Source organism: Anopheles darlingi, chromosome 3 (genome assembly GCF_943734745.1).
Source record: "Anopheles darlingi chromosome 3, idAnoDarlMG_H_01, whole genome shotgun sequence".
In the NCBI taxonomy this organism is placed as follows: domain Eukaryota; kingdom Metazoa; phylum Arthropoda; class Insecta; order Diptera; family Culicidae; genus Anopheles; species Anopheles darlingi.
Window position 1 is genome coordinate 36,713,439 of NC_064875.1, and position 9,127 is coordinate 36,722,565.

General features: G+C 37.6%; 3 protein-coding genes across 3 annotated transcripts in view; 1 reads left to right on the forward strand and 2 right to left on the reverse strand.

Moving 5' to 3' along the window:
• Positions 1-5,485, reverse strand: part of LOC125956471 (laminin subunit alpha) — a 15,336-nt gene extending 9,851 nt beyond the window's left edge. Inside the window, exons 1-10 of the mRNA XM_049688374.1 lie at positions 5,323-5,485; positions 4,051-4,313; positions 3,813-3,959; positions 1,534-1,770; positions 1,299-1,469; positions 997-1,213; positions 710-919; positions 370-642; positions 160-297; positions 1-87 (exon numbers count right to left, since the gene is read on the reverse strand). The exon at positions 1-87 is cut by the window's left edge and continues 8,663 nt beyond it. Coding sequence (XP_049544331.1) covers positions 1-87; positions 160-297; positions 370-642; positions 710-919; positions 997-1,213; positions 1,299-1,469; positions 1,534-1,770; positions 3,813-3,959; positions 4,051-4,278 — 1,708 coding nt within the window. The 5' untranslated portion in view covers positions 4,279-4,313; positions 5,323-5,485. The remainder of the gene's footprint in view (positions 88-159; positions 298-369; positions 643-709; positions 920-996; positions 1,214-1,298; positions 1,470-1,533; positions 1,771-3,812; positions 3,960-4,050; positions 4,314-5,322) is intronic.
• Positions 5,486-5,747: 262 nt separating this feature from the next.
• On the reverse strand, positions 5,748-7,605 carry LOC125956472 (prostaglandin E synthase 2). Its single transcript, XM_049688375.1, has 3 exons — positions 7,053-7,605; positions 6,612-6,952; positions 5,748-6,537 (listed from the first exon to the last, which is right to left on the reverse strand). Exons 1-3 carry the CDS (start codon positions 7,413-7,415, stop codon positions 6,072-6,074), a joined length of 1,170 nt encoding a protein of 389 aa, XP_049544332.1. The 5' UTR covers positions 7,416-7,605; the 3' UTR covers positions 5,748-6,071.
• Positions 7,606-7,719: 114 nt separating this feature from the next.
• On the forward strand, positions 7,720-8,652 carry LOC125956473 (proteasome subunit beta type-1). Its single transcript, XM_049688376.1, has 2 exons — positions 7,720-7,909; positions 7,972-8,652. Exons 1-2 carry the CDS (start codon positions 7,827-7,829, stop codon positions 8,582-8,584), a joined length of 696 nt encoding a protein of 231 aa, XP_049544333.1. The 5' UTR covers positions 7,720-7,826; the 3' UTR covers positions 8,585-8,652.
• Positions 8,653-9,127: the final 475 nt, after the last annotated feature.

Consider the following 9,127-nt stretch of genomic DNA (forward strand, 5'->3'; position numbering starts at 1 on the left):
GTCCACTATAACCTTCTCGGCATAAACAGGAACCATTATTTTTGTCACAAACTTTTTCAAGCGTCCCGCGAATGTCGCAATTACAATCTGTAAAAAGAAAAATAAATTATTTTAAGCATTATGATATGAGCATCATGAGCATAAAACAACTTTACTTACATGTGCACTCGGGATAACTGTAGAAACCGTTTTTGCAGCTATCACAAACTCGACCAGAAAAATTCGGTTTACATTTACACTGCCCACTCTCTTCGCTGCATACTCGATCAATTGCTCCATTCATGTTGCACTCGCACGCTACGGAAGAGTATGCGCTATTATACGTTTATCTTAATAGATGTACTATACCACCATCAAGGAAATACTTACGTTCACAACTTGGAAACTGGTAGTATTCTTTGGCACACTGCTTACATTGAGGACCATCAAAATTAGACTTACAAGGACAAGCACCATTTACTGCCTCGCAGTAGTAACCAACCGTGGCATTCAAGTTACACTCACAAGGGCGGCAGTTAGGGTAACCAAAGTGTCCGTAAGAACACGAATCGCAGAATGGTGGCTGATACTCGACGCGGCATTCACATCGACCGGTCTCTTCTTCACAGTTGCCCGTAGAGTAGAAATGGTCACAGTTGCAGGCTGAACATTTGATAGCATTAAAATGTTTCCTTTATGCAATTGGTTTATGTTTTATTTGCTTACTCACCTTCGCACACGTCTGTTTCGTTCCAAAATTTGCCCCTGGGACGAAAGAATTTGTCTTGACACTGGTTACAATTAATTCCTTTAGTGTTATGCTGACAATTTTGGCAAACACCACCGCCCTCGTAATTTCCATTGATATCAAGTGAAAGCCCATTTTTGTCCACGTCCTCGGAGTAATTACACTCATTGGAATGTCCGTGGCAGTTGCAAGCTAGAAATCAATAGAATAGAATATCAATAGTTATTCCTGAACTGCATAATCCGTTAAACGTAACCAACAATACTAACGTTCACATTGAAAAGGGCGTGCATTTGTGTTTTGACGCCATTTTTTTTGTTCATACCCAGGACAGCATTCGGCGCACTGAATTCCGCAAGTATTATGCTGACATTGACAAGCCAAAATACGGGTTGGGGATCGAGGATCAAGTACATTACAAGTATTAGCGTGACCATTGCAAACACAACGCCCACCGATTGAAATATCCTTGATTGAATAAAAATACTGCAAACATAAACGTAAACCAATAACTATGACGACGCAAATCACGAGAAAATTTGAAGCAAAAAACAATCATCATTTCACTTACACGTCTCGTCACCGTAGGATCTTGCCTGGCAACAGACATAAGATGGCCAAGCAAATTTTTAGTTCTCAGCAGACGAATTCTAATATTGGTGGCTCTACTCCATTCTTGTAACGTAGAAGAGTTGAAATAGTTGTTTGCCGAAGGTCGATTATTCAACAATCTGATCGGAATCTGGAATATGTGTTACATACAAAATTAAGGATATTTTGTTGAACCTTCCAATCGCTCAACTCACTTCACCGCCTTCAAGTGGTACAATTTTTGAATGTTCCATAGTGCAAATAACATCATCGTCGTGCTGTAGTGGTTTCAAACTGTTTGCTCCAAAAAATGTAACACAATCTGCAGGTGAATCTGAGAAATGTTGCCAAGCGGTCCATGTTTTTCCGTAATCACTGGATTTCTCAAGAGACCACAAACCGGGACGCGGAGAGTTACCCATCCGTATGAATAGATAGGCAACGTGAAATTCCTAAACGAATAGAGTAAAAAAAAAATTAAAATAACATTATTTCTATACGAAGGAAATGGTTACAAGCTCGAGTAAAATCTGACATGATGAACATACAAAATACCGACGATAAATTACAAACTGTAAAAATCTATATATATAAAAATCTCGTGTCACATTTTTTTGTGTCCAAACTCCTCCGAAACGGCTGAACCGATTCGAACCAAACTTTGTGTGTATCTTCTGTAGGTATCAGAATCGGATGTAAACTATATTTCATTCCCATTACTTAAGTTATTCAAAAAATAGAAAAATTATTTTCCGTAACTTTCTGTTAACCTTTGATTTGATATTTTTCTTAGATTTTTCATACAAAATAACTAATACTCTCAAATTTTCATAGCCCTAGCTCAAACAGTTATTTTTTAATGATTTTTTGAAAATCCACTAAATCACCGAACAGCAGTTGCAATACTGAGCGCCAGGGAGCGTTGACAGCGCGAATTAATTTAATTGATGAGAATTTTATCCTAGAAGGCTTAGCTAAAACCGGTTTAAGCATACTGGGGCAATATGCACAATTCGAATTTTCGAAATTTCATCAAAGATAAAAAATTATGTATAAAAATTCAAAATGTGCACACACACATTACTAACACCTCATTAACATTTCCATGAGGGCTTTTGCGCTGGGTCCTAACTCCAGGTGGTAGCATTAGGAGCTCAACACAGTTATGGAAGAAATGAGCCGTTATGGGATGTATGTTCCGAAGAGGGACACCGGCCGATCCGGGGTGTAAAAGGGCAGGATATTTGCGAATAAAGGGCAATCTGAACAGAAAATTCCTCTTTTCGGTTAAATTCTTTGCGACGCCAAAAGTCTTCTAAAAACGAGGTGACTCCCTTCCGAAGGCATAGCACCCAAATCTCAAAGAAAAGAAATCTGAGCGCGGGTCCAACCCCCCCCCCCCCCCCAACAAAAGCGAGGGGCAACTAAAGGCGACGGTATTGCATTCGAAACGAATCGTCCCCGTTACTCTGTACGCAGCAAAGCTGCAGATCCTTTGCGCACAAAACAGAAGCGTTTCATCCAAGTATTAAATGCTGATGATAATTTAGTAATTCTCCTCGCTGGCCAATCCATGAAATTCAAAAATAAGCTCAGAACCATGGTTGGTGTTCATGTAACCAATGTAAAATCCTCAGCAAATATTAACAACAATCATCACACACAAAGTAACAACTCAAAAAACATCTATTTTAAATAACCATCCTCTTTTAAGCGTAGCGACGCACGCTGGGTCATGCTAGTTATATTTATAAAAAGATTTGAGACACAAAAAGATATACATTTCTATTTTTGTTATATAACTTCAATAATTCCTTAAGCATATATGCCTTAACTTAACTACTTAAACTCTGGATCAAAACTACTCGAGCAATCCTTTCGAAATTTGTTTATCTCCACTTCTTAGAAGAGTTTACATTACCGTTGTTATATGAAAAATAGAAAATTAAAAAAAAAACCCCCACAGAATAGCCAGGAGAAATTCATTGTATAACAACATATTATGTCACATTGCACATGTTTGTACAGTCAAACGAAATATATATATATATATATATATATATATATATATATATATATATATATATATATATATATATATATATATATATATATATATATATATATATATATATATATATATATATACTTCTCGTGCGATAAGGGACAACCGTCACAGAATCCGAGGATGTGTGTTCTAGCCACGCATATGTACGCTTTATCAGCACATGCGGTTCATGCAAGCTATCAATTTCAACTAAAGCCCTTATCTCACTACGCCGAGGTGTTTCCGGTTGTGAGATGCTCGTTTCCGTTCTGTTCTAATCGACAAGCGCCAACCATTTTGGTTGCCGTCAGCACTCACAATGTTAACGCTGTTACCAGCTACCAAACGATCACATATGTTTGCTTTACGTCGATTACGTAAGTCTAGCGTTTATTCCTGGAAGGATTAGGTCACCACCACTATCATCTCTTTTCAATTTCATCTTACCTGATCAAAATCGATGGTTAGATTTACTTCGTTGTACTTCATTCCGCGGGATAATGGTGGACTCTGCCACCAGTTTTGAGTTCCATCTATGGCGTACTCCGGAGGATGATTCTTTTCTGGATCAGAAGGATCGCAGACATCACAAACCTATGTAGGAGCATCAAAATGTACGATTGTTGTTGCGTTTGGATGGATTCAATCTGTGATACAATCTGTTTTCAAAAGAATATGTCCTTACCTGGCCTTGTATCACCGAGTAATGATTTTGGTTATCATTCTCTGTATTAGCGCCAACTAGCTTGCAGTATAATTCGGGGCCATCAGTATCGACACCACACGTGGCGGTTGCCGTTATTTTACGGCCTTCAGCAAGATTAAAATAAGGTGGCGTCAATTCTGTTTGAGCTGTTGCTAAGGCAAAGGCCACCAGTATGTAGATCAATAATCCTCGCTTTATTCTATCCATACTGAACCAACGACAACGAATTCCTCATCTATCGTCTGTTAATGTTTTCGTAAGGAAATAAATAAAGTACATATTATAATGACAGTCAGCTTTCTCGTATTATAGGCTCCTGCGTATTCCTCGTCCGTATAGTTATTTTAGTTATTTTTTATTTCTAATGTATTTTCAATTCACAAAACATAGTGTTTAGTATTATTACGCATGTTTTGATAGAATATACACATTCGTGTATCCAAAATGGTCCAATATTTCAGAATAATATGTATAGCTGGTTTATAGATGCATGACTTAAATACTTTATGTAAATACTTTATGTAAGACTAAATTTTAACAAAAAAAAAATTGGCATTCCACAGTGCCTAATTCAATAAGATGTATAATTAAGCAGATGAAGATTTCCTCCTCCAACATACGAAATTCGAACGAAGCAAGGAAACCAAATGTTTCTATTATTAAACACTGCACGCACCATATTTCACAGAATGAAATCTGGAGAAGAATGCTCGCATGAATATTCCTTCTATCGGTCGTCATTTAAATGCAGTTTTGCAAATTTTCCAAGACCTCAATCTCATATAACACATATTTACCACAAAGTATCATTAGCAATCGTTAACGTCCTACGCGGACAATTTGTTATGATTCCTAGAATTCGTGCCTAAAGTTATACAGCACAAGAAAACCAGAAAAAAGCAACACAATCTGAGGCAGGTCAAATTTCTTGCCTGCGTTTCATCACTGAAACAAATGGAAGAAAGGAATAGAAGTATGCTGCTGTCAGCGGGGAAACAAATATTTGTTAAAATGTTCTACCTCCTTATACATATGCCAATCACCATGAGGATTCTTTTTCAATTTTAATGTAATCTCACTCAAAACACAACATTGTACTTATCTATTAACAATAATAACGAAAATAAGCCAATGTCTAAAAGATGCAAAACCACCACAAATTTAAATCAAATTATTATCAAACTGTAGCTTTCTAAAAATCACCGGCAAATACAAAATAGATAGACTGCAAACAAATGACAGAAAACTTACCTAGTGTGTACCGTCTCAAAACTAAAATATCTCCGCACTTATAGACTCATCAAACAGTAGATTCGAAAATATGACTTAGCACGTTGCTTCTTTTTCTTGATCTTGCACTTTTTATGAGTCACTTATGCTTCCACAGATCACGAGCATCGTCTGCTCGGCTCGATCGTTGGCGTAAGAATAAAAAAAGGAAGATGCTCCTCAGCATGCTTGATGGTTCCTGCGTGCGTTCTAACCGTTTACAATCGCTATTTTGCTTTGGGTTCGTTGAACATTGATTTTTAATATTCATATAAACAAATTGCTTATTTATTTTTTATGTACATACATTACTTTGATTTATAGGTAATACACCGATACATTTGACATCGTTTTAATTCGCGATAATTTCAATAAAGGCTTTTGTGTAGGGTTGCTACTTATTTCAGTCTAAATCAAGAGAACTTCAACAAGTGTTTGCCGTGATATCATCATCAAACATTTAAATTGTTTGAATTTAAGGGGAAATTAGTTAATTAGGAAATTAGATAATTTACAAGCTAAGACATGGGTCTTATTCCATGGGACATGGTCCATAAGACATGGGTTTTATTACAAGCTAAGACATGGGTATTATTATTCAAGAATGGTCTTGAACTGATAAGTATTGCTATATTCTTTCTAGTTACGTACATCTCGTGTTTAAAAAATAGAATTTTTATTGCATCAAATTACGAATCATTTTTTATTTCATCAAATAGGTATAAATACGGTCAAATAACCTTTCCGCGGTTTTCAAGAATTTGTTTCTTAACTGAGTAAAACCATGGACCAATTCTAGTGTTTTCTAAACAATCTTTGAAGGTTTGACATCCTTCCATACTATTTAAAATCCCAAACACAGCCAAATCAGCTAAATTGGGGTTTGCTCCACCGTGAAATATTGTTTTCTTTTTCTCTATCTCTGTAATCCATTGATCACAGGCGTCGTAAATATACGATCGTACATCATCATTTAACTGATGACGCTTCTTTAGCCGTTTGGCGATTGCCCACATGGCAATGGCACCTACATAAACCATGAGATCCCTTTCCCATTTAGGAAAGTGTATATTCCACTCTCCGACATCAGAAAACCAGTTGAATGTTTCCAAGGCTTCATTAAAGCTGCAGTAAACGTTAGGAGAAATCAAATGCACTAGATGATCATCGGCCCAAACACGCCATTTGCGTTCCTCCCTGAAATATCGTTAAAATAAGTTACTGGGTTTAATGCGGAATCGCATATACATTGATTTTCGAGAAATGCTTACTCTTGTATCTCGTTTAGTGATGTTTTCCCAGTGTGATGTTTAGACATTAAAAAGTACCTATTCATTATTTCGAATACCTTTCGACCCGAGTCGTTTTCGTAAGATATCGATGGATAATATTGTACAAGCTGTTCGATGTCACATTCTCTATCGCGAAGGTAACTATAAAGTGCTGATACAATCATGCTGGAATCCGATAGTTGAATGTATTTTCCGGTTTTGGATTTTACTAAAAGAATTGGTACTTTTTTGGATTTAGACCATTTAATGTCTTGGCGCAGAACAGCATCTACTTCGACAATGGAATAAGATAATCCGCTATAGTCTAAAAATGCCCGCACCTGCAACAAAAAACAACAGTCAAACATGAGGCTAACATTCTTGTACTTTAAAAATATTCTTATACTGAATGTTGGACTTTTAACAAAACAATAAACGCACCTTACAGCAAAAGGGACAAGTTTGGAATTGAAATAAAAATAGTTCCAATCCGGAATCGTCGCTTTCATTAACTATTTTGCGAACTATTTTTACATCTGGCAGCTTTTCCAGTACTACAGGGGAGACATGCTCGTGCAGCATGTGGTCTGTAGGACCACTCCCTTTGAAGAAATTATAACCGGACCAACCAGTACCGACTACTGCTCCGACCAACACGCCTTTCAACGCTAAACTTATAGTTCCCGGTGTTTTATTTTGACGAGCTCCTGTTGCAAATTTTCGTATACCGGGATTTCTTGGTACAGGAACTAGAATTCTTCGTGCGGCAGCCCCAGCAATAGAATGAAATCGCATTGCTGACATGTTACGTAAAGTGTGATAACGCAAGTTAAATCGTAAGAAGTGTCTAAAAGTTCTTCGAAAATCACTTTTTCTTGAAAACCACACTAATAAAAACAAACGACTAAAGCCGTATTTCTAAATAAAATCTCAGGTTAAAAAAAATCTTCGATTCTCTTCACAATACATTTTGACAAGCGCGCCGGGTTTGGGGTCAAGATGTCTTGAATATACCGGGTGAAATTCACTCGAGGTTTGTGAAAATCAGCCTATTCAGCGGGGCAATCGCGCGCTCGTCTGGCGACCGCTGTACACCTGCTGAATCAATTTTGACAACTTGTGAATCGCACAGTCACCCGCTTCAAACGCTCTTCAGCATTCAGAAGAAGGCCGAAAACTGCAAATTTTTACTGAAGTTTTTCTTTAGCTGCAAAAATGATGGAGATGGCAAACTTTCCGGAATACGAAGTGCCTGGAATACGTCAAGTACAGTTTTATCCATACGAATCCAATGGCGGGTAAGCCGATAGAAGTAAATATTAAGTTGAATCTTGTTTACTTAAAATTTACCTTCTTGCAGGAGCGTGGTGGCTATCGCGGGTGATGACTTTGCAGTAATTGGGGCAGACACTCGTTTAAGTTCTGGTTATTCGATTCATACTCGAACCCAAAACAAACTATTCCGTTTGTCGGATAATGTAGTGCTTGCATCGACCGGTTGTTGGTGCGACACCTTAGCCCTAACCAGCCTTGTGAAGGTGCGCATGCAGATGTACAAAGATCAGCACCAGAAAGAGATGTCGACTCCCGCTGTCGCTCAAATGTTGTCGATTCTCATGTATAATCGACGATTTTTCCCATACTATGTATCGAATGTTTTGGCTGGATTGGACCTAAATGGCAAAGGTGTTGTTTACAGCTATGATCCGATCGGGCACTGTGAAATGACTACTTATCGAGCCGGCGGGTCGGCAGGGCCCTTACTGCAACCGGTGCTAGACAACCAGATTGGTCTAAAGAACATGGCCAAAGTTACGCCAGAACTGTTGAAAATGGATAAGGCAGTATCCGTTATTAAGGACACTTTCATATCCGCAACGGAGCGCGATATTTACACTGGTGATTCGGTCATCATTAATATTATCACAAAAGATGGAATTAAGGAAGAGATTTTGCCTCTGCGTAAAGATTAATTATTCCTGTCTTCTGGCGGTTTAAGCATTCAATAAAGGGAAACTATTAAAAAAACCCAGCCTACTGAGATTATTGCTATCTGAAAAAATATAAAAAACAAATTAATTTTCTATTACTGATTTTCCTCCCAAGAAGTTGTATTACAACAAAAGACTCCTTTATCGATGTAGATTGCATGGAATTTCGCATGGCTCTTTCCTGAAAGGTGAGGGGGTTCTAACTATGCCAATACCACTCCCTGCCTCCAAAAACGCGTATTTCGCATCAATCAGTTCTTGACCATTCTTGAGTTATGCAAAAGCTTATGCTTGAGTGCACAACGGATTGGCAACTTTGTTTTATATATGTAGATAAGATAAAGAAAAGTAGAAAGGAAGAAGATAGTAGAAAAATATCCTGTTCAACATTGTGGACTATTCTGATTCGAACTGTGCGCTGTAGCTTGGAGCTTCCTTTGAATATATGTCGACGGCGTCGTATACAGCGAAAAATAATTTCAGGCATACAGTATAGAATCATTACAATAAACACAGTTTGCAAAT